Here is a 25,423-nt window from a genome sequence, read left to right on the forward strand (position 1 = left end):
TGCAGGTATCTATTTTTTATTATTTTGTCCCTTAGTTCCCTCTGGTTTGGAGTGCCTCGTATATAATCTATCAGCTCCTTGCATTCCCTCATACTTAAGTATACCTGAAGATTAACTTGTGCTGAAAGGTGTTTGAAAGGAACAAACAACATCCACAAGGTATTGTTCACTCTCATTCACTCCATCACCATCCATTCACTCCATCACCATCCATCCACTCCATCAACATCTCACTTCCCAACCACACTCCCTACCTCCATGCTTCCAACATGTCCCTTAATTTTTTTTAAGTTACTGCCGCTGTTGCCTCACCTTCACCTGGACGGGTTCACTGGCCATCAGCTCCTGGTCGTTCCCGTCACTCAGGACGAGCCTCACCCGTGTGAAGCCGAGGAACTTCCCTGACACATTGAAGGAGCCACTGGGCGAAGGGGAGTCCGGCTCCTCTTTTTCCAGGGCAGTGAGGGGGATGCGCTCCGGCTTAACTTCAATGTGATTCAAATGGTCATTATTTTCATCCTGCAACAGAAGTAAAAAGCATCATGGAACTGCACAGAATTGATGATTGTCACCTGCACAAAACAGTGTCTGGTCTCATCAAAACTTTTGTCAAATTCATTAAATAAGCACATCAATTAAGTTACCTGGACTTACTTTGCCTGACCAAGAATTGTTCCCTGGTAACTCAGTGGTCCTTCTTACCTTTAACAAGATATCTCCGGCAGCCTGTATGGGCAGGTCATCTAAGTAGAAGGTGACCATCTTCTCCTCGCCCTCCTTAATGTCCAGGGTATCCACAGGGGTGTCATTAACATGGAGGCGGACCTTAAGCAGGGATACCTCCGAGGCGGCGGCCATCACAGTGCCAAGGCCGGCCATCCACACCCCCACCAGCAGCGCCCCGTACATCAGCACCAGGTGCACCGGGTATAATGGACACATGATGGCTTCTTTTTACTGCAAAGGAAATAAAATTGCTATGAAGAGAAAGATTTTTTAGCAAACATGATCATAGTGTAAATTCCTCTAATTGCTGCCTAAACACCTGGTACATATTTGGGCTACTGGTTGGCCAAGCTTCAAGTAAAGGGTAAAGTTGGAGGAATAAGCCATAGCTGTGCATGTGGCCTCTGTGCTTATTTTTCTGTCACATTGTCCCCATAAACATGTGGTGGGAAACAACACATTACAATGGAGCACAGGGCCAGTGTTTGACAACCAGGTTACTCCAGTTACCTTCCCATGCCGACTGCACAGGCCAGGATTTAAACCCAGCCATGCACCAAGATCTGACATATGAGGATTTAGTCTAGTAACCTTAGAGGAGAGAAGAGAATGAGATTTGTTGAGTTGTACAAGGCAATGAAGGAAATGGAAATGACTGACAGAGATGACCTGTCTGTAGGCGAAACTAGAATAAGAAATTGAGAAAGATATGAGACGCTGAGGAAGACAAGGTACCTGAGATATCAAGTACTTGGCGATCCCTGTAGAAATTTTGACATCTAAAGTAAGATAGTACAAACCCTGATTTTTTTTTATTAGAATTACACCGGATACAGTATAGCAAAGCAGGAGAATTCAGGAAACTAGTGATATTCGTCAAGAAGAGGTAGCAGATTTATTAATATTGGCTAATAATTAGGAAACACAGACAGGTGATTTGTGTGAAATTTGATGTTTTTTCATGTGGAAATAGGGAAGTACTACAGCTGATTTAATTATAGCTTTTGTTGGTAGGTATTTCTTTTATTACTGCTTCCTATTTTTTGTATTTATTTCTTCTATTTAATAGTAGTATTTAAGTTCATATGAGCATTGTTAGGTCTCATTTGTTGTGAAAATAAAAAATAGCTATATGCAGGGCAATGAAATGTGAACACACGGGGGTTGAGGGCCAGACCCACCTGGCACCGTTCACTGGACAGGGCCGAGGGTAAGGGAGAGAACAAGGATGAAATGCTTGTTTTACCGTTAAATAAAAAGAAACTTGAGCTCATACACTACGGGTAACGAATAAATACAACCCTTGACTCATGATTTGATTCACAGTCGGACCCACAACCCACCTGGAACCGTACACTGGGTATTACCTAATCCACAGAGGGGACAGGAATGAAATACTCGCCTTACCATTATATATAAAGAAACTCAAACCCATACACTACAAATTTTTTTATGGTAGATTTCGGTGTTACAATTAATCAGGAAGCTGTTTGCCACAAAACAATATTTTTTTTTACACCCCAGAGAGAGAGAAAGAGAGATAGGGGAGTTGGTTGGCATTGGGGAAAGGGTGGAGTGTTTCATTTTAAACTTCCACTGGCCCACACTGCAAGTCAAAAAAGTTTAAACTAACCTAACCTACGGTAACTTACTAATTAACATGGAGCCTTCGACCCCCTGGACCCTCACAGAGCGCTGCACTAGCAGTGGAGCGGGGCGTGAAACCTCATCAATGGTAAACGGTAAACCCTCTTTTATTTTTTTCACATTTCAACTGAGCATGCCGAATAAATTTAAACTAACTTAACCTAACAACCTACCATGGCGGTCGCGAGTAATGTAAATATTTAGGAAGAAAATTAACATCTTGAGAACGAGTGGTTTGCGTCGGCAAAGCAATACGGCAATGTGTTGTATGGACACAAAACATTTCATATAACACCAAGGTTTTGTTTGCTGTGAGATGGGTGATGATAGGGAATAATACCATGATAATACCCCGTTCACTGGGTATTACCTTAGCCAGAGGGGATGAATGGAATTCTTGTTTTATCGTTATATACAAAAGAACTCACGCCCATACACCAGGGATAATTTTAAATACAACCCTTCCCTATCACGAGTCCCTATTTGATTCACGGTCAGCCCCACGACCCGGTTGGCACCGTTCACAGGGCAGTGCCAAGTGTTGCCTCACCCAGCGGGGCAGGGACGGACGGCTTGTTTTTCTGTCACATATAAAGAAACTCGCCTGTACACCACAAGCAACCATTAATTACAATCCTTTACCACCACAGCTCCTTATTTCATTCACAAGAAGCCCCCACGACCCACCTGGCACGGTTCACTGGCTACTGGCTCGACACACTCCACCCCAACCTTCACTTCGAGTCCCTCTGACCGCCGGCCCAGCTGAGCGCGCGCCCCACAGTGTTATCAGAGCCTAAACTATTATTACCGTTATCATTAAAAACCGTGAAATAGGTAAATCCGAAGGAGTTTAAATGCTACGAGTTATCAGATAGGTAGCACCGACACATTTGACAAACATAATGGGTCTGGAAAACTGAAATAAGAGTAACAAAAAAAAAAGAAGATAGTTTACATAGATTTACATAGAAAGTCAGACCACACAGACCCCATGGTCCAGACTTGGTGGTCTGTCCTTAAACCTAAGTGATTTTACATTAATCAGAAGACTCCAAAACGTTGCATTTCTACTCTAGTTGATATTAAGTTGAAGGAAGTGACGGTCGAGCTTATTTTTGAAGGAGTCAATCGTGTTACACTGGACCACTGATGATGGGAGGAGGGAGAGGGAGAAAGTAAAATACAGCTGGCTCCAAGTCTTATACGAGACCACTACAAACAGAGGGCAAGTTATTCCTTGTGCATGAGTTAACGTTTTGATACTATTACCACTTCTAGCTCCACATAACGGTAAACTTATACACAACAACATCAAGCCTACTTCTGCAATATGAATGGAGAGAAAGTGGATCAAGAGGGAAACTGTCAATTATGTCCAAGGAGAAAGCAAGGGTTTTAGAGTGAGTACAACCCTCAAGACAATCAAGGGGAAAGTGCATGGCCCGCGAGGGGGTGTGCACGTAGCCCCTTCCTGTTGCGTCATAGCCATCCATTGCGTCATAGCCAAACACAGCTGAGCGGGGTGGGATGGTGTGTATGTTATGGTGGGAAAGGATATACAGTGTAGCGCCGTTGGAAAGCAAAGCAGAGGAGAAGACTAAAGAGGAGGACAGATCCACAGCGATACAGGTTAGAAGAATAAGGAGAGGATCAAGAACGAAGAAGAAGAAGAAGAAGAAGAAGAAAAAGAGGAAGAAGAAGAAGTAGAGAGGATGAGGAGCTAGGAGGAGGACCTATATATATACGAAGCGATACAAAGCCATACAGCAGATCAAAAGGAGAAGAAAATGGATGAAGAGAAAGAAGGTGGATGAAGAAATGGAAGAAGATGGATGAAGAAAAGGAAAAAGATGGATGCTGAAGAAGAGGATCAAGAAAGATGATGATGAAAGGCGGGGAATTAATGTGTCGTCTGCAGGAAAACTGTTTCATAGCATTGCACAAGAAACCTCATGATGTGTGTTGCCATAATGAGAGAAAGAGAGAGAGAGAGAGAGGGGGGGGAGGGGGGGGGAGCTACATAGATTTACACAGATATTCAGACCACACAGACCCAACGTCCTAGACTAGAATAGACAGACAGATAGATAGATAAATAGAAATACATACATGAATAGAGAGAGAGGCATAATACTAATAATAATGTGTAATGGCAGTGAAAAACAGGTAAACTTCTCGTCAAAATAAAAATGTATGCGGGAAAACTGACATACCCTTCGCAAATAAACAGGAACCACGCCTCATATCAGCTCGGAAATTATATATATACACACTTACACCTTATCACCGAACCACGTGGCGGGCATAAAGAGTTGAGATACCCGCCTAGATAACAGGACTGATAGGCAGATACGAAGCGTCCTCGTCCCCTCAACGACACTTAAGGCGCTGGGTGATAAGATACAAGATACTCAGACCCAAGTGAAAGGTTTGAGATAAGTGTGAGGCTGTAAAGGTCATGTTTTTTAGGATATGCGTATTGAACCTGTATGTTTTTTTTTCTTTCTTTTTTCTACTTTTTTCTCTTTTTCTTTTCACTTTTCTCTTTGTCTTTTCTCTTTTTCTTTTCTCTTTTTCTTTTCTCCTTCTCTCTTCTCTTTTTCTCTTCTTTTCTTTTTCTTTTTCTTTTTCTCTTTTTCTTTTTCCCTTTTCTTTTCCTCTTTTTCTTTTTCTTCCTGGCCCTGGGTGATGCGTAATGATGATTGTGTTCTTTTTGCATATATGAACGTGAGCCTTCTTAAAACACTTCGGCGCGCAAGAAAACATTCACCAAGGCTTTCATAGGATTTGTGGGCATTTCCTTGGGTAGCCTTGTAACCATGAAGGTGCAAAAACACTCATACTTGAATCCGACTAATCTTTTTTATGGCCTTAGGTAAAAGTTGATGGTTTTAATCCGAGGTACTAACCATGACCAAGCCTTTTTCCTTCCCTTCTACGTAAACAATGAGTAAGACTTAACGATATATATAAAGTGACACTCCAGGATGTATATGTATTCAAACGCGAGTCTCAAGGCAAACAGCAAAGGTCGGACACATTTACCGAGGCCTTCGTAGGATTTGTGGGCATTTCTTTGGGTAGTTTATTGACCCTGGTGGGAGTCCGACAAACCTTCCGCACAACAAACGCGAAAATAACACTCAAGGGAATCCGACTTATCTTCTTTGTGGTCTTAGGTAAATGTTGATGGTTTTAATCCGAGGTAGGTAACCATGACCAAGCCTTTTTCCTTCCTTTCTTACGTGGACGATGAGTAAAATTTTAATGATATATATAGAATGATACTCCAAAACGTGTGCATGTATTTTAACACGAGACTCAAGGCAAACAGCAAAAAGTTTGAGAGATTTACTAAGGCTTTCGTAGGATTTGTGGGCATTTCCTTGGGTAGTTTTGCGACCCTGGTGGGAGTTCGACAAAGCTTCTGTAGCCATGAGGAAGCAAAAACACTTATATGTGAATCCGGCTAATCTCCTTTAATTGTGGCTTTAGGTAAAAGGTGATTGTTTTGATCTGAGGTACTAACCATGACCAAGCCTTTTCCTTTCTAACGTGGACATTGGGTAAAATTCTAATGATATATATACAGTGACACTCCAAAACGCGAGTCTGTATTCAAACGCGAGACTCAGGCAAACAGCAAAGATTAGACCATTAGACGAAAGTTCATGCGTACGGTTATCTTATCTTTCCTCATCCATCCTGGAGTGTCACCGCCACACCACCACTCCGACGTATCGCTTGTCTTGGCATCTCACACCCTACTTCCCTCACGCCCAGCAGCACCAAGGTCAAGGGTACGCAAGACCCTCCATTATGAAGAAGAAAAATAAATAGTAGGAAAGATATAATAGTAGTAGTAGTAGTAGTAGTAGTAGTAGTAGTAGTAGTGGTAATAGTGGTGGTAGTAGTAGTAGTAGTAGTAGTAGTAGTAATAACAGGAAGAAAAAAAGAGGGAGGAGGAGAAGAAGAAGAAGAAGAAGAAGAAGAAGAAGAAGAAGGAAAACAAGATGGTGAAGACGAAGACAAGTTAATAAGAGAAAGAAAAAGAAGAAAGAGAAAAAGAAGAAAAGTGAAAGAAGAAAAAAAGAAAAGAAAAAGAAAAAAAGAAAAACAAATATTAATAACCTGAATCGAAAGTTTATTAATTCTGGAAAGTTCTCTTCGGCTGACCTTGTCCCTAAAAACACACACAAGCAACCATTATGTGAGGAGGTGGAGGAGGAGGAGGAGGAGGAAGAGGTTCGTGCACTTTCTCTCTCTCTCTCTCTCTCTCTCAAAGTCACCACTGCGCAGTATATCCATCTCGTTCTATTTCCACGGCTCAGATACGGCACAGGAAGGAACGGGACTCTCCTTCCGTGATATTTTAACGGCGAAGAGAAGGAAAAAATATGAAAAAAAGTAAATGGAAGGTAACTTTTGGTGCCTCGATCGGCCTTGTTGCATCTCAGCGTGACTGGCAGGTTGCGGGTGAGAGGGAAGCGGGGATCGAGAGGAGGGAGAGAGGGGTGATAAAGGGGGAGGAGAGGGCTGTGGAGGGGAAGAATGTGATATGGAGGGTTGAGGGAGGACGAGGGAGGGAGGGAAAGGAAGGTAGATTACAGAGATAAGAGGGAAGGATAATGCAAGAGAGAGAGAGAGAGAGAGAGAGAGAGAGAGAGAGAGAGAGAGAGAGAGAGAGAGAGAGAGAGGCTGCATGTAGTAGAAGGGAGAACAGAAGTGAGGGACGAGAAAGGAAGAGACAGAGGATGAGGTTAGATGGGGAGGAGTGAAGAAGAGCTTGAGAATAGAAAGTTATGGAGGGTTGTATGCTATGAGAAGGAAGAAGAGGAAGAGGAAGAAGAGGAGAGAGATAAGTGGTGCCTTGTAAGAGAGAAGAGTGGTAAGTGTGGAAGGGAAATTTAGGAGAGTTTTTAGTGGTGGATGTGAAGGAGAACGAGAATGATGATGATGAAAAAAAAGAGAAAGCTGGGAAGACAAAGAAAGAACGAGGTAAGTAGGAACAGACACGATTGGAAGGGAAGAATGTGAAGAGGGAAGGGAGGAGGAGAGATTTACAGGGAGGTGGATGAAAAGTATAAACATCTGATCGAGTATCCTAATGCAAACACGATTGTAAACATTAAACATCCTTCGTCCGCCACTGTGGGTTTGATTCACACGATTCTAGGTTTCAAATGCATCCTCGACTTATAAACGAGGAAAACATGGTGAATAAACGAACCAGAAGCTTTTTATACGTAAACAGAAAGACCTTACTTAAAGTCTTCTAGAGTTATCTTGTGTATAGAAGAGAAGGAAGGAAGGAATTACATCATGGCGTAGGAAAAGTGAAATGAGAAGGGAATTATTAGGCAAGAGGAGGGGAGAATTAACCTGTATGGAGTGGGAAGAGTGGAATGGGAAGGTTATATAAAGAGAAGGGGAGAGTTGTATGGTGGGATTAGTGGCATGACAAGGAATGATTAAACAAGAAAAGGGAATAGAAGAGTGGAAAAGAGGAATGAGGAGGTATTATGGAAGAGAAGGGGGAGTTGTATGGAGTGGAATTAGTGGAATGACAAGGAATGAGTAAGCAAAAGTGAATAGCTGTATGGAGTGGGAAAAGAGGAATGAGGAGGTATTATGGAAGAGAACGGGGAAGTTGTATGGAGTGGAATTAGTGGAATGACAAGGAATGAGTAAGCAAAAATGAATAGCTGTATGGAGTGGGGAAAGAGGAATGAGGAGGTATTATAGAAGAGAACGGGGAAGTTGTATGGAGTCAAAATAAAGGACTGACGAGGTTATAATGCTAAGAGAAGGGGAGGATCGTATGGAGTAGGAAGCGTGGAATTAGAAGGGATTATGATGCAAGGGAAGGGGAGGGCTGCATGGCTGGGCTGGAAGGGGAGGGGAGGGAAAGAGAGGGTGTGGAAGGGTTGTATGACCGAGAGAAGGGGGAAGGGAAGGGGAGCAAGAGAGGGAGAAGAAGGATTGCATGAGTAGGCTAGTGACGTATTGCTGACCGGAAGACTCTCTCTCTCTCTCTCTCTCTCTCTCTCTCTGACACACACACGAGAGAGAGAGAGAGAGAGAGAGAGAGAGAGAGAGAGAGAGAGAGAGAGAGATGTTTACGACAAATCCCTGTTTACCGCTGTCTTTGCTCCCTCCTCCTCCTCCGCGTTCGGTACGTAATGAATGGCCAACAACTTTCTGCAGTAAGTAAAGAAAAGGATCTTGGAATCACTATATCAAGCGATTTAAAGCCCGGTCAGCATTGTTCAGAGGTAGTTAAAACTGAAAACAAATTGGTTGGCTTCATCGGACGAGTCTTTAATAATAAATCGGAAAAAGTAATATTAAAACTGTATAATTCGTTGGTTCGACCCCGTCTAGAGTACTGTGTACAGTTTTGGTCTCCCTACTACAGAAAAGACATAGAAAAGTTGGAACGGGTTAAAGAAGTAAATCTATTCAGCCTATCAAAACGAAGAATGCGAGGCGATCTAATAGAAGTGTTTAAAATGTTCAAAGGATTCAGTGATATTAATGCGGAAGATTACTTTACAATTGATCGATCAAATAGAACAAGAAGAAATCACAATTTGAAGATAAGTGGTAAAAGATTCTCGTCGCACGAAGCTAAACACTTCTTCTTCAATCGAGTTGTTAATGTTTGGAACTCTCTACCTTGTGATGTCGTTGATAGTACAACAGTTACGGCCTTCAAGAATAGATTAGACAAGTGTTTTGAATCCAACCAGCAACTAATATATTACTCATTGTCGTAATAACGTTAAGTTCTTTCGAATACTGGTGTCCTTGTCCGCTTTTATTGCCCGGTTAGTGGTAGCAGTAATGGTAGTTCTTTCCTCTTTCCTACATAAAATCCATGCAGTTTTTCCATGCTGCATGGTTCTTTTTCCTTTCCTGCCAGCTTTGGCTGGAGGGATGGGGGGGTGGGGAGGAGCCTTCGCCTTTGCTGTCCTTCATCTTCCACCTTTGATTAGATAGTTAGTGTAGCTTGTCACAAACAACCTCGTAAGGACCAGCAGGTCTGCTGTTGTTTGTTCTTCCTTTGTGTTCCTTTGTGTTCCTCCTCCTCCTCCTCCTCCTCTTCCTCCTTCTCCTCCTGCTCAGTGACCTGTCCGTATCCTGGCACCGGAATACTGGCCTGCTCAATGACCTGTCCGTATCCAGGCACCGGAATACTGGCCTGCTCAATGACCTGTCCGTATCCAGACACCAGAATACTGGCCTGCTCAATGACCTGTCCGTATCCAGGCACCAGAATACTGGCCTGCTCAATGACCTGTCCGTATCCAGACACCAGAATACTGGCCTGCTCAATGACCTGTCCGTATCCAGACACCAGAATACTGGCCTGCTCAATGACCTGTCCGTATCCAGGCACCAGAATACTGGCCTGCTCAATGACCTGTCCGTATCCAGTGAAGGACAAACAGTCGAGATCAGAGTCTCTGGTATTGGAACGCGCACGGCACGTGTAGGCTATTCAGTACCGCATAACGCCCACACACACACACATACAATAGTATTTCCATTTTGTATAAATACCGCGACACTGGACAACGTTGTATTCCAACGTTGTCCAGTGTCGCGGTATATATACAAAATCTTTGTTATTATCCTAAAAACGAAACAGTCTCAACACTATGACCTTATTAGATTATCCAATCATTTAATTAAATTCATTTAAAGGTATTAAGTAGCTGACATATCAGAGGAAGCGAGAAGTCTTGAGAGTGTGTGGCAGATATGTGGGGCGGGGCTGACCCGCATAGGCCTACACCTCACCGGCCAGTTTCAAATGGAAATACTATAGTACCTTTAGGATAACTTTACTGATAGATAGAAAGGTTTTAAGAAACGTGAGAAATACAGGGCGGTTTGGTGCAAGATGCTCCGGGCTCGAAGAGAAATTGTACCAGAGCTTTGGCCCGAAGAACCGCCGGTGACCGAGAGAACTTGCCAGGGTTGAGTTAGCCTGGGGGGGGTCGACGATAGGGGAGCTACGCCGGGGGAAAGGAGGGGCAGAGGGAAGGAGGAGGATGGGGAGGCCGACGATAGGGGAGTTACGTCGGGGGGAAGGATGGGAAGGGAAAGGATGAGGATGGGGAGGCCGACGATAGGGGAGTTACGTCGGGGGGAAAGGATGGGGAGGAAAAGGATGAGGATGGGGAGGCCGACGATAGGGGAGTTACGTCGGGGGGAAGGATGGGGAGGGGGAGGGGTGGCTTCCTCAACAGGAACGAGGTCAGTGGAGCATATCGTGGTCATTATTGTAGAGTGTCCTCGCCAGTGTCATGGATTCCGTCAGCAGGAACGAGCTCAACACTGTAATCCAAGTCGTCTGTATCCTTGGCCTCCTCGGCGGGAACGAGTGACGTTGGAAGATTGGGCTCGTCATCTGCAGGACCGACTTCCTCGGAGACGACAAGAGCAGATTCATGGGCGGCATGTCCTCCATTTTCAACGTTGGGGATGGCCAGCTCTTTGACAAGGTCGTTATTTTCTTCCATGATGTCTAGCGCTTTGACAATGTCGTTATTTTCTTCCATGAAGATGTCCAGCGCTTTGATAAGGTCGTCATTTTCTGCTTTGGAGAGGGCCAGCGCTTTGACAAAGTCGTCATTTTCTTCCATGGAGAGGGCCAGCTCTCTTACAAGGTCGTTAATTTCATCCATGGAGACGGCCAGCGCTTTGACAAAGTCGTCATCATCATCCTTGGACATGTCCAGCGCTTTGACAAAGTCGTCATTTTCTTTCATGGAGATGTCCAGCGCTTTGACAAAGTCGTCATTTTCTTCCTTGGACATGTCCAGCGCTTTGACAAAGTCGTCATTTTCTTTCATGGACATGTCCAGCGCTTTGACAAAGTCGTTAATTTCATCCATGGAGACGGCCAGCGCTTTGACAAAGTCGTCATCATCATCCTTGGACATGTCCAGCGCTTTGACAAAGTCGTCATCATCATCCTTGGACATGTCCAGCGCTTTGACAAAGTCGTCATTTTCTTCCTTGGACATGTCCAGCGCTTTGACAAAGTCGTTATTTTCTTCCTTGGACATGTCCAGCGCTTTGACAAAGTCGTTATTTTCTTCCTTGGACATGTCCAGCGCTTTAACAAGGTCGTTGCTTTCAGCCTTGGAAATGTCCAGCGCTTTGACAATGTCGTTATTTTCTTCCTTGAAAATGTCCAGCGCTTTCACAAGGTCGTTGTTTTCAGCCTTGGAAATGTCCAGCGCTTTCACAAGGTCGTTGTTTTCAGCCTTGGAAATGTCCAGCGCTTTCACAAGGTCGTTGTTTTCAGCCTTGGAAATGTCCAGCGCTTTCACAATGTCGTTATTTTCTTCCTTGGAAATGTCCAGCGCTTTCACAAGGTCGTTATTTTCAGCCTTGGAAATGTCCAGCGCTTTCACAAGGTCGTTATTTTCAGCCTTGGAAATGTCCAGCGCTTTGACAATGTCGTTATTTTCTTCCTTGGAAATGTCCAGCGCTTTCACAAGGTCGTTATTTTCAGCCTTGGAAATGTCCAGCGCTTTCACAAGGTCGTTATTTTCAGCCTTGGAAATGTCCAGCGCTTTGACAATGTCGTTATTTTCTTCCTTGGAAATGTCCAGCGCTTTCACAAGGTCGTTATTTTCAGCCTTGGAAATGTCCAGCGCTTTCACAAGGTCGTTATTTTCAGCCTTTGAAATGTCCAGCGCTTTCACAAGGTCGTTGTTTTCAGCCTTGGAAATATCCAGCGCTTTGACAATGTCGTCATTTTCAGCCTTGGAAATGTCCAGCGCTTTCACAAGGTCGTTGTTTTCAGCCTTAGAAATGTCCAGCGCTTTCACAAGGTTGTTATTTTCAGCCTTGGAAATGTCCAGCGCTTTCACAAGGTCGTTGTTTTCAGCCTTGGAAATGTCCAGCGCTTTCACAAGGTCGTTGTTTTCAGCCTTGGAAATGTCCAGCGCTTTCACAAGGTTGTTATTTTCAGCCTTGGAAATGTCCAGCGCTTTCACAAGGTCGTTGTTTTCAGCCTTGGAAATGTCCAGCGCTTTGACAATGTCGTCATTTTCAGCCTTGGAAATGTCCAGGGCTTTCTCAAGGTCGTTGTTTTCACCCTTGGAAATGTCCAGCGCTTTCACAAGGTCGTTGTTTTCAGCCTTGAAAATGTCCAGCGCTTTCTCAAGGTCGTTATTTTCAGCTTTGGAAATGTCCAGCGCTTTCACAAGGTCGTTGTTTTCAGCCTTGGAAATGTCCAGCGCTTTCACAATGTCGTTGTTTTCAGCCTTGGAAATGTCCAGCGCTTTCACAAGGTCGTTGTTTTCAGCCTTGGAAATGTCCAGCGCTTTCTCAAGGTCGTTGTTTTCAGCCTTGGAAATGTCCAGCGCTTTCTCAAGGTCGTTGTTTTCAGCCTTGGAAATGTCCAGCGCTTTCACAATGTCGTTGTTTTCAGCCTTGAAAATGTCCAGCGCTTTCACAAGGTCGTTGTTTTCAGCCTTGGAAATGTCCAGCGCTTTCACAAGGTCGTTGTTTTCAGCCTTGGAAATGTCCAGCGCTTTGAGAAGGTTGGATTTTTCATCGTCGGAGATGGCTCGCGCTTTCACAAGGTCGTTATTGTTGTCCCGGCAGGTGATCAGCGCTTTCACCAGACCATTATTTTCTTCCCTGGAGAAGGACACGACTTCTTGTAGCCTGTCATTTTCTTTCCCTGCGTTAGACAGGTCACTGAGCAGGCCGTTGTTTTCTTCCCGGAACATGGACATGACTTTTCGCAGCCTGTGAATTATTTTCCCAGCCTTATACAGGTCGCTGAGCATTACGTTATTTTCGCGTCGCGATAAGTACAGGTCATTGAGCATCCCGCTGTTTTCTTCCTCTAGCGCTGACCTTTGCTCTTCTTTGTCTCTCCAAGCCGTTTGTTGAGCCAGCACCGCCCTGTGCAGGACAGTGGCTTCATCTGTGGCCTGAAGCAGGAGGACGGACAGAAGGGCGTTTTGTCTGGCTAGGTCCTGCATGGCCTGCTGACTCTGCTCTTGTTCGGCCAGCAGACCGGCAGTCACCCAGGCCTTGTGGGCCCCAAGCTGTCCCGCCGGGGGTCCTCCCTCCCCAGGCGCGGCGGCGGGCAGTTCTTCGGCGGACGGGGTTGTGGGGCCAAACCCGGTGCTCTCCAGGAGCAAACTGGTGGCCAGGGCCCACCACACCAGTGCCAGAACAACTTCAATTCGCATCGTCGTGATGATAATTGATGTACGTCTGAATGTAAATAAGTGCGGAAGTGAGAGACAACGAAGGAAAGCGAAAGTGAGCTGAGAGCCGGACAGCAAGGAAGGCAACAGGAAAAAGAGTGTGTCCTCCTCTCCCTCCTCCTGGCAGTGTTTCCCGACTTATTAAGGATGGCGAGAGAGAGAGAGAGAGAGAGAGAGAGAGAGAGAGAGAGAGAGAGAGAGTGTTGATTGAAGTGAGAGATAAATGAAGGTAACTTAGTTTGATAAAAGATCCTCCTCCTTCTTCCTCCTCGTCTTCCTCTTCCTCTTCCTCCTCCTCCTCCTTCTCCTTAAATCTCACCTAGGAATGGGTTGGTTTTTATGTAATTGCAGTAACCTAACCCAACCTCCTCCTCCTCCTCCTATCCTCATCACCACTCCATCCTCCCCTTCCACCTCCAACACGAACTCAACCTCCTCCTCCTCCTCCACTTCTGATACCACATCTCCCTCCATCCACACCTCACCCACCACCCATACCCCACCACCCACCACAGTCACTACCACTTCCAAACCCACCTTCGCCCGCGCTCCCTCTTGTACCTCGCGCCCTTCCAAAAGAAATCACAAGACCATTCTCCCAGCTGTCACTTGTACGAACCAGACGCTATTTCCTGGCATGGGCAAACTGACTACTAGAGTCAACTTAGTTGGCGATAGTGTGGTGAGAGGCCAACTTACGGAGTTTTGCGGTCGGAATACATTGACACGGCAGCGTTTTTGTATCCCCGGAGCAAAACTGGACGATATTGAATCAGCTGTCGATGCAGTTGCAGTAAATGCCAAGGACGACACAGTGTATCTGATCCATGCGGGAACCAACGACCTTCAGTGAACTCAATCTCAGGACCTATTATCAAAATACCGTCAAGTCATTCGGAAATACAAGACTAAGTCCCCTCACATCATCGTCTCTGGGATTCTACCGAGAGTCAATACGTTCGCCGGATACAACAACAGTAAAGCGTACGGCGTCAACACTAGTCTAAAGCAGTTATGTAACGATGAAGGCGTAGGGTTCACGAACGCATGGCACCACTTCAACCAGCGCCCAGATTTGTTTTGGGAGGACGGACTCCACCTGAATGAGGTTGGTTCGGCGCGGCTTGGAAGGCTCCTGAACGAGGCAGTTGAAAGCTTCTCGAAAAGCTATTCAAAATCTGCAGGCGAGGGCAAGGCAAAGGCAACCCTTGATCAACCGAACCGTAGCGTCGATGCGGCTTGCAAGAAACTGTGTAACCAACGACGCCTCCGACAAGCGAACTCATTCAACACGACGCGGCCAAACCAGTAGTCACATTTCCATTTTGTACACAAATGCACGCAGTCTATTACCCAAAAAGGACGAAATTAGGGCGTATATTGCAACTGAGAAACCAGATGTGGTAGCCATCACAGAGACTTGGGCCAACTCTGCACACCTAGTATCTGAATTGTCATTTCCCGGGTACGAAAGCTTCCAAAAAAATCGAATGCACAAGAAAGGAGGAGGAGTAATTACGAGGAACGACTCAAGCGACTCAATCTCTTTACATTGGAGAAAAGACGCCTACGAGGGGATATGATTCAAGTCTTCAAGTGTCTGAAAAAATTCAATAACGTCGATTACTCCAAATTCTTTGAACTGCAAACCAACCTAAGAACTAGAAATAACGGTTTACCCATTCAGTCTAGTCGATGTAACACAGACATCGGAAGGAGTTTCTTTTCAAACCAAGTCATCCGTCACTGGAACAATCTTCCTTCAGAAGTAGTAAATCCGAATGCTATCAACTCCTTCAAATATAGAATCGAGCGTCACTTCGCTACGTCGGGAGTAAACTGAATATTGGGGTGCTTTCATCTGCTCCTCAGTATCGTGGTGCTTTTCATCTGCTCCTCAATGTCGAGGTGCTTTCATCTGCTCCCCAGGCCCCAAGTGGCTGTCAACCAGATTAAATCACCAAAGCGGGCAACCTCGTAATGAGCCAATAGGCTTTCTGTTGCCTGCATTTCCATGTTTCCATCCATGCCCTCTCAGCAGTATGACTCCTCCTCCTCCTCCTTCGCTTCCTCCTCCTCCTCACCACCAACAAAGAAGATCCTCCCCACGTGAAATTCCTCTCAGTACATTCCTGCCGCCCAGAATACACTTAATTTTGATTGTAATTGGAGCAGGATGGGCGTGGATTTACCGACATGCATATCACACTTTTAATAGTTCTTTGTCAGATGAGATGATGCCCCTCCGCGGTGTAGTGTTGAGCAAGCCTAGTCAGGAATCCGCGGGCCCAAGGTTGGTATTGTCAGATGCTCCCGCCCCCACACCGACTATTTTCAAAGGCCAAAAAGGAGGTTAATCGAGCTCTAATGAGTGTTCTTTTAGGTTCACGGTACAGAAGAAGGCTCAGACTACCACCAGGATCATAAAAGTACCCCTGGAAATGCCTTAAACTCCCACGAAAGACTAGTAAATTACGTGTTCTTGGGCGCAGAAATGTTTAAAAATATGGCCCTTGGTCACTCCCGGGTTTGAATCCAGTAAGCTCGCGCCCCACTCAGGTGTTCATCCTTCTCTTCGGGTAAACTGCGGTAACCCGGATATCACACTGACCCTGAGTCTGGGGGTGATGGGTTCTTAGGCACCACGGGTTAAAGGGCGAAGACGGAGATGAGAACCGAGGTCACGCACTGCTGTAGCGTATGACCCAAACTTTACCTTTTTACTTTCGTCTTTTTTTTTTTACAACAAAGGAGACAGCTCAAGGGCACACAAAAAAGGAAACAATAATAAAAATAAACCCCGCTACTCGCTGCTCCTACAAAAAAGAATCAAAAGAGGTGGCCGAAAGAGAGGTCAATTTCGGGAGGAGATGTGTCCTGATACCCTGGGGAACATTGTAAGACTGAACTCAACGATACTGATATTTTCTCTCTGAAGACACCAAGCTGAAAGGCACCTTACCGTACCCCTATTTTCCCGTAGTTGGAAATGTGAAAGTGTACACAGGGGGAGCGCCACGTATTACAGAGATTAGTCGATGTATGCAATTTTCGGTGCCATCTTGTTTCAGCCACCGCCTCCAGTCTCATTCCTAACCATCTCCTCCTCAACCCCCAAAACCTCATCCACAACCCACAGAACCCTCTTTGACTTGCATTACCTCTTCCTCTATCCACACAACTTCTTTCCTTATACCATCAACCTCCACCTCAACCCCCACAACCTCTTCCTTGACCATCACCTCCTCAACCCCTACAATCTCCTCCTCAACTCTCACAATCTCCTCCTCGACCATCATCACCACCATCTCAACCCCCACAATCTCCTCCTCAACACCCACAATCTCCTCCTCAACCATCACTATCTCAATCCCCACAATCTCCTCAGTTTTAGCGAGATCCACAGAAAATAAATTACTCCTGTAGGGTTGCAATAATACGTCAGCAAGATAGGCACTTAAAGTATCTTGCGGCGTCACTTCCATGCTTTAAACTCCATGATCACACTGAGCGAACGACTTCAAGCGTGTGTAGGGATGGGAGTGTTGGGGGTGATTCCCTAGGTAGCGAAGACTTGTGAATGATAACAACCGTAGGTGGCCCACTGATAAAAACGAGTTATTAATTGGTTGACGTGGGAAAATCAGTTGGGTTATGTGGATAGCAACGTCTTAGAAATAACGGTGTGAAACTAAACTATCAAATTTTCATGTTTTTATAAGGGTGTTCTGGAGTCTAGAGAACGCTGGCAGACTGGTGTATAGCCGAGCCAAAACCACCGGAGTCTTGGCACCCGCGGCCCGTCACTGCTCCCAGGTGTCAGGAAGGCAACTGTAACCTGGATGAGGAATTTCCTGCCAATTGCCTTTGTCCCATTTATAACCACCGAACTTACTGTGTGTGTGTGCGTGTGTGTGTGTGTGTGTGTTTCGGATGAGTGGGAGATAAACGTTATAAAGTTCGAGCGGTGTTGGTATAGATATTGCAAGCCACAGTCACGTCCCCATTCGCGTCTTTGTGCCTCGATGGGTGTGGTTCCCTTCACTCACGCCGCGGAGTACATGAAGGACGCATCGAGGTCTTGAAACTGTATACGAACGCCATTGGAAAGCGGAAGCAGAACCAGAAATAACACTTACTTTTTCTTTTCTTTATTTTTGTTTCTTTGTGTTTTTATTTGTTTGTTTTCTTGTTTGTTTGTTTGTATATCATTTTATTTCTCTTTCCTTCTCACACAGTTTCTTTCATTCTTTGTTTCTCTTTCATGCTCTCTCTCTCTCTCTCTCTCTCTCTCTCTCTCTCTCTCTCTCTCTCTCTCTGATTAGCGCGATTCTTCTCCCAATGCATTTCTTCACTAATCAACTGAACATTCACATCACACACAAGACCTCGACCTCAGTTCCGGCTACACTGCTTACAACTCGGGTGGTGGATGAAGGCAGCGAATTAAGCAGCCGTGTGGGACGTAAATGTATATGTGAATGAATGCTTCAGGTGGAGACTAAACAGATTTGTGGACGGAGAAAGACAGGTGGTAAATAAACTGCTACTCAGAAGGTGACATGTATAGATCGATTTGCCTTTTGTATAGTCTCGTTATGTCCTTGTTGTGTGCTACTACTACTACTACTACTACTATTACTACTACTACTACTACTACTACTGCTACTACTAAACATGCAAATAAGCTACACACAATGGCCATAACTTACTACTACTACTACTACTACTACTACTAAACGTGCAAATAAGCTACACACAATGGCCATAACTTTTGCATAACCTCCATCTTGCAACCTCCCCCTCTCATCCCTCTTCATGTTGTCTCTTTAATTAAATCCTTGGTAACACTACTACTACTACTACTACTACTACTACTACTACTACTAAACACGCAAATAACCCCCACACAATGGCCATAACTCTTGTATTACCTCAATCTTGCAGCCTCCTCCTCCCCTTTCCCGCCCACACCCTCTCCTCGGCCAGTCCTCACGTCGGCCGTCTCTCATCCCTTCCCGGCCCACCCCGCGACCTCGAGCCAGAGACAAGACGCAGTAAAGCCAGCCATGAACCGCCTCTCCACCCGTCCCTCGTCCATCCTCCAGCGGCTCTCAAACTGATGAGCGATAATTGCTTTCATTGATTTTAAGCGATGCGATGGCCGGCTTGAGTGGCCCGTCCTTCGATCCTAGGCCATCCGTTATGCCTTTTTTTCTCTTTTCTCGCTCAAGACCACGCACGATAGCATAATGGAACCGCCCCGCCCGCCTGCTCCACCTGCCTGCCCATTATTTCTCGTGACGGTATATCGAGGTCACGGTCGAATCTCACTCACGCACTCACTCACTCACGTTTGCGATCTGTGTGTAGGTACTTGTGTTGCGTTGCATTTCACGAGTCCGCAAGAGCTAAGGTGCGGTGGTATTAAATCTTGTGCTGCTCAGTATGATACGATTATATTTTCACGGGTTTCGGTGTTAGCATCCTCGTCGGAGTGAGTCATGAACCGAGTCTGCCCGAGCTACGACCACTAAGATTCTTGCTACGCGGGTGTTTTTTCGAGTCTTCATAGCTTGCGAGAGTTGATGTTTATGTTACGATGCTTGGAATGAGCCTTTGCAAGTTACGATCAATAGTCTTTTTTTGTATGGGCCGAGTTTTCATGAATTACCACTGACTGTATTCTTGTTACGAGGCTTGGAATGCATGCGCAAGTTACAACTGATAATATATTTTGGTATGGGGCGAGTTTTCATGAATTACCACTGATTCTATTCATATTACGACGCTTGGAATGAGTCTTCGTAAGTTACAATTAATGGTATTCTTGTATGGACAGTTTTCATGAACAAGGACTGACTGTGCTCTTGTTACGACGCTTGAGATGAGTTTAGCGAGTTACAAGGAACGGGTATGCTCAAGGAGGGATGATAGTACTATTTTTACATCTATTGGGGCGGGTTTCTACGGTTCCTACGCGTGACCACCGACAGTAAATCACGTAATGACAAGAAAAAGTACCAGAAGTCACGTACGATCAATTATGGTACCCAGGTCGCCTTCCTTGGACAGAGGCTCCCGAGTTACGTCCAATAGTATTAACGTGACGACGCGAGGGAAAGGGAAAGAGGTCACGAAGAATGGCATGCAAAGGGAATAGAATTGTCACAGTTTCTCATGATGACGTAACTACAAAAAACAAAGTATTCTCACAGGGCACACACACACACACACACACACACACACACACACACAAAGGCGGCACTGAAATAAGTAGTGTGTGTGCATGGATGTGCGGTGGGTTGTAATTCTTTTCTAAAACTTTCACGTTATGTCACAACGAACTCGACTTTTTTTGCGTAACAGTAGCTCGCGTGAATCACCGTTGCCAGATTATCGTACTCAGAGCCTCGCATTTACCGGTTTCTGAGCCATAGCTATTGCCATAAAAAAATAACAATCAACCATTTTAACGATAACTATATATGAAGGCAGTTATTGGGGTCGAGGAGGCAATATTGGGGTCAGAAATCGGCAAACAGAATAGGCTGAGTACGATAATTTGTCAACGTTGACGTGATACGAGCGAGTTGGTGAAGCTTGACTTTGACGCTAAAATCAGTTAAAAGAAATAAAAACCCAGCAACTTTGGTCACGAGTATTTTTCTTATATATAATTCGACCTGTCACAAAATAGTAATAACATGAACAAATTATTTTCTTTGGACATACAATTAGAAGGAATGACTTATGTTTTGATGTATTGTCGAGGTAATTGTTTTGTTGTGCATTGTTCGGTTTGCTTTACGAAACACCTACAAGAACAAGTCTGCTTTTTGCTTGGCGCCCTAAAAGTAACCGGTTGGAAAGTTTTCTACGCGACTTTTATGCAGCGTTGAGATTATTTGATTTGTCATAAAGAGTTTGGTAATAGGAATATGACTAACTTCCAGCAATTTTCTTCACACCCAAAACTGTTAAGAAAATACTTCATGGTAAGCAAGTAATGCACTGTTGAGATAAACCGACTTGTCATTACGGGTAAGAGCCTGTTAGAACCGGTGTTAGGAAAGCAGGAATGTGAACAGGTTGACAGATTTTAACTTTACCTTTGATACCTGTTATAAATGACTTGATGGAGGCTATTATGTAATGCTGAGATGATTCGACTTGTTATATTGTTAACGTGAGGCTGTAACGATGCACTGTTGGAGAGGAAGTATTCAACGGTGAAGGACGGACAAATAAACAGACAGACACACACACGGGCAAACTGACAGACAAAGACAAACAGACAAACAGAACAGAAAGATCGAAACAGGCAGATAGAGTTCAACAAATAGAGACAGACATATATAAAGACAGACAGACAGAACTAAATGATCGAGACAAGACAGATGAGACCGGTACACAGATACAAACACAGACAGACAGACAGACAAACACAACAGAACATATACAGACAGATGGAAAAAGACAAACAGACATACAAAACAAAGAGATCGAGACCAGACAAATTAGACCGCTAGACAGAAAAATATCAATACAGACAGAGACAAACAGACAGACAGACAGACAGTTAGAAGGACACAGACTCACAACAGAACAGAGCAACCCAGAGAGCGGACACGTACAATTACCCAACAAAGCCACACGCTCACGCCCTCCACCACGCCCACCGCAGAGGAAAGTGGTGTGTGACGAAGGGTGCTGGTGGTGGTGGTGGTGGTGATAGTGGTGGTGGTGGTGATGGAGGCCGGAAAGAGTCTACGTGCATCATCTCACATTGGGTAGAAGAGGAATGGTCGGGAAGATGGAAATGGAGAGGAGAGGAGAGGAGAGGAGAGGAGGGCGGGGGAGAGGAGAGGAGAGGAAAGATGAGAACAGAGGAGAGTATTGATGAGGAAAGGAGAGGGCAGGAGAGGAGGAATGAAGGGAGAGAGAGGAGAAAAGAAAAGAGAGGATAAGAGAATGAAGTAGAGTATTATTATAGAGTAGTGGAAAACATGATATAGAGTTAAGTAGAGGAGAGGGAAGGAGAAGAGGGGAGAGGAGAAGAAAAGAGAGGAAAGGAAGGGGGAGAGAGAAGTAAAGGAAACGAAAAATGAGAGGAATAAAGAAGAGAAAGAGGAAAGAAGCGAAGAAGTGAGGTGAAGGAAAGGAACAAGAGCCGAGAGAGAAGAGAATGCAGGAGTGAAGGAAGGCGAAGGAGGTAGGAAGGCAGGGAGTGTTCAAGGGAAGGAAAGATCAGACGGCGCCACTCCTTCCCTCGTTTGCAGGAACCCATAAAGATCAGTTAGCAAGGGAGGAAAGAGAAGGGAACATAAAAAGAAAGAAAGATATATAAAAGGAAACACGGAAACTTTCTCAACTTCCACCAACAGACACGAAAAACTAAGAGAGGTTAAGAGCTAGAGAAAAAAGAGGAGGAGGATGAAGGAGGAGAGAAGAAGAGACGAGTGAGAGAAGAGGAAAGGAGGAACAGAAGAGAAGAGGAAAGCAAGTAGAGAAGAGAAGAGAAGAGGAAAGGAGATAAAAAAAGGAGAAAAGGTGCATAAAAAAGAGAAGAAAAGGGTGACGGAAAAAATAAGTAGAGGAAAGGAGGTTAAGGAGAGAAGAGGAGAGAAAGGGAAGGAGGTAAATGAGAGAAGAGGGAAGGAGGTGAAGAAGGAATGAGGAAAAGAGGTAGAGGTAAAAGAAGGAGAGAAGAGGAAAGAAGATGAAAAGGGGAAGAGGAAAGAAAGGGAAGGAGGTATGTGAGAGAAGAGGGAAGGAGATGAAGAAGGAATGAGGAAAAGAGGTAGAGGTAAAAGAAGGAGAGAAGAGGAAAGAAGATGAAAAGGGGAAGAGGAAAGAAAGGGAAGGAGGTAAATGAGAGAAGAGGGAAGGAGGTGAAGAAGGAATGAGGAAAAGAGGTAGAGGTAAAAGAAGGAGAGAAGAGGAAAGAAGATGAAAACTGGAAGAGGAAGGAAGGTAAAGGAAAATTTCAGGATAGGAAAGGAGGAAGCGCGGGACAAAAGATGAAAAAAAGGAGAAAAAATGAAAGAAAAAAGACCACCACACACATTACTCCTTCCCGGGAAATCCCACAGGAGGCATGAAGGTGAAATTCTCTCCTTGGTGACGTCAGGAGCCTTGTCACGAGCCGACCAGCCATCCAGCCAGCCATTGTTCACCCGCCAGAGACACACACGGAAGGGACACAACAAAACACAACCTAGCAGCAGGGAACATCAATCTCACGCATTAAATATAAGACAAAAATAAGACTAATACAATGTTCATATCACACAGACGTAGGTTTTCTTAGTATGGGGCATTTCCAGGGCTAGTTATGTGACCCTGGTGGTAGTTTGATCCTCTACATTATACCTGCACTTGTTCTAGTTTGTTATTGTATTACGTGTTTGGTCTTCAACAAGTCTTCAACAGGTGGTCGTAAAAATAGTGGACATTCTTGAGATCGCCTAAATTAAAGAGTGAAAGAAAAGGATAGAGAAGGCATAGGGCTATATTTTTAAACATTTCTGCGCCCAAGAACACGTAACTTACTAGTCTTTCGTGGGAGCTTAGGGCATTTCCAGGAGTACTTTTATGACCCTGGTGGTAGTCTGAGCCTTCTTCTGTATCGTGAACCTAAAAGAACACTCATTAGAGCTTGATTAACCTCCTTTTTGGCCTCTGGAAATAGTTGGTGTGAGGGGGGGGAGCATCTGACAATACCTACCATAGACACGTACATTACATCTGCATTTGTTTTAGCTTGTCTGTTATTCTATTGCGGGTTCGGTTTTGCAATGATTTAACAGGTGGTCACAAAAACAGCGGACATAATAGTTATTTGAAATCGACGAAGCTAAAAAGTGAAAGACAACCACATTTGTTTTAGTTTGTTATTCTATTGCGTCTTTGGTTTTGTGCAGGTCTTCAACAGGTGGTCACAAAAAACAACGGACATAATACTTGAAATCGACGAAGTTAAAAAGTGAAAGACAACCACAGAGAGCGCAAAAACACGAACCTTACACCTGCATTTGTTTTAATTTGTCATTCTATTGCGCCTTTAGTCCTGCGCAGGTCTTCAACAGGTGGTCACAAAAACAGCAGACATAATACTTGAAATCGAAGAAGTTAAAAGCGAAAGGAAACCACAGAGAGCGCAAAAACACACACATTAGACCTGCCTTTGTTTAAGTTTGTTATTGTATTGCGGGTTAGGTCTTACACAGTTTTTCAACAGATAGTCGTAATAATAATGGAGATACTACTTGAAATCGAAGAAGTTAAAAGTGAAAGGAAACCACAGAGAGCGCAAAAACACACACATTAGACCTGCCTTTGTTTTAGTTTGTCATTTTATTGCGTCTTTGGTTTTGCACAGGTCTTTAACAGGTGGTCGTAATAACAATGGAGATACTACTTGAAATCGACGAAGTTAAGAGTGAAAGAAAACCACAGAGAACTCATAAACACGAACCATATACCTGTATTTGTTTTGGTCCGTCATTCTATTGCGTCTTTGGTCTTGCGGATATTCAACAGGTGGAAATACGAATAGCGGACATCCTTCTTGACAGTGACGATATTAATGAGAGCAATAAAATAACATACAGCGCATAGACAAGCACCTTACACTTACATTTCTCTTAGCTCGTTATTTCATTGCGCTTCATCTTGTGACAAACTTGAGATCGGAGAAGTTAGGAATAAAAAACAAACATAAGGAACAAAGGAAACGCAAGACTATTCCCACGCATTAAGGATATGGCCCACGTTGTTATTTATGTCATCAAGCCCTCGAGGGTGGGAGACTGTTCCATGGGGGTGGGTGGGGAGGGGGAGTGTGTGCAACCTTCCAGCGAGCGGAGAATGCGAGCCGCGCGGTGAGAGTGGCGGCGCTGCTAGGAGGGAAAGTGCGCCGTGCCGTGTGTCAGGTGTTGGGGAGTTAGGCGGCGATCAGCAGGTGCCCGAGTCATGGTGAAAGCTTTGGCCCTGCGTTAAAGGGGGGCGGGGCAGGGGTGTATGGCAGGGAAGGGGCGGGACTCCCCACTACCACCAGCAGGGTTTTCCTACTCGTCTACCTGGTAATATCCATGTCCTCCTCCTCCTCCTTATCACTTTTTTCCTGTTTGGGTCGGATTATATAGTTTGTTTGTCGCCCAGGTAAGCCAGGTGGGCCATCCGGGTTTTCCTACTTGTCCAGTAATACCCAGAACTGCTGTATCGCTCTCTATCGCTTCATCTTGTCTGGTTTTGTTTTTCTTCTATAACTAGTTTGTGGTCCAGGTATGCCTTTGGGACTTTCCGAGAATCACCTCTTCCCGGAACTGGAAGACTGCGCGAGCCCTGAGGAGAGTTGAGCAAAGTTCCCTGCAAGCCACCCCTCCCTTACCACTGCCTTGGCCAGCTTCCCCTAACCCCTGCCGAAAGCCAGCATCCCCTCCTCCCAGTCTCCCTTCACCCTCCTCCCAAGGGCCGTCGCCACACGATGCCTCCCTTCACCTGGTGTGGCTCAGGTGTCTCGTGATGCCTCTCAGCAGTCGCACCTCAGGGACCATTACACACATCGATAAGTAGTTTATGGGCGACACATGTTGAAGGTGCTACACTTCCCTTCACCCTCGCCTGTGATGCAGTAGTCAACAAAAACATGCGAGGACTCACCAGCGCAGCACGTCGAGACGAGGCCCTGACAGAAGCAGCAGCTCGGCGCGGCACACCTTCCACGACTGGCGTCCCGTCAATACTGAGCCGGAGCGAGGCGGCAGCTGAGGCTGCGAGAGCCTCAGAGCCAC

General features: G+C 45.1%; 1 protein-coding gene across 2 annotated transcripts in view; it reads right to left on the bottom strand.

Moving 5' to 3' along the window:
- LOC126981022 (ileal sodium/bile acid cotransporter-like) overlaps window positions 1-25,423 on the bottom strand; it is a 32,791-nt gene that overhangs the window by 7,193 nt on the left and 175 nt on the right. The window contains exons 1-3 of one of the 2 annotated variants that reach the window (XM_050831647.1): window positions 25,293-25,423; window positions 703-957; window positions 313-519 (exon numbers count right to left, since the gene is read on the bottom strand). The exon at window positions 25,293-25,423 is cut by the window's right edge and continues 175 nt beyond it. In XM_050831647.1, coding sequence (XP_050687604.1) covers window positions 313-519; window positions 703-942 — 447 coding nt within the window. In that variant the 5' untranslated portion in view covers window positions 943-957; window positions 25,293-25,423. Of the gene's footprint in view, window positions 1-312; window positions 520-702; window positions 958-3,060; window positions 3,164-25,292 lie in introns of those variants that run through there. The other variant, XM_050831648.1, reaches the window with a different exon arrangement.

Source organism: Eriocheir sinensis, chromosome 46 (assembly GCF_024679095.1).
Source record: "Eriocheir sinensis breed Jianghai 21 chromosome 46, ASM2467909v1, whole genome shotgun sequence".
Lineage (NCBI taxonomy): Eukaryota > Metazoa > Arthropoda > Malacostraca > Decapoda > Varunidae > Eriocheir > Eriocheir sinensis.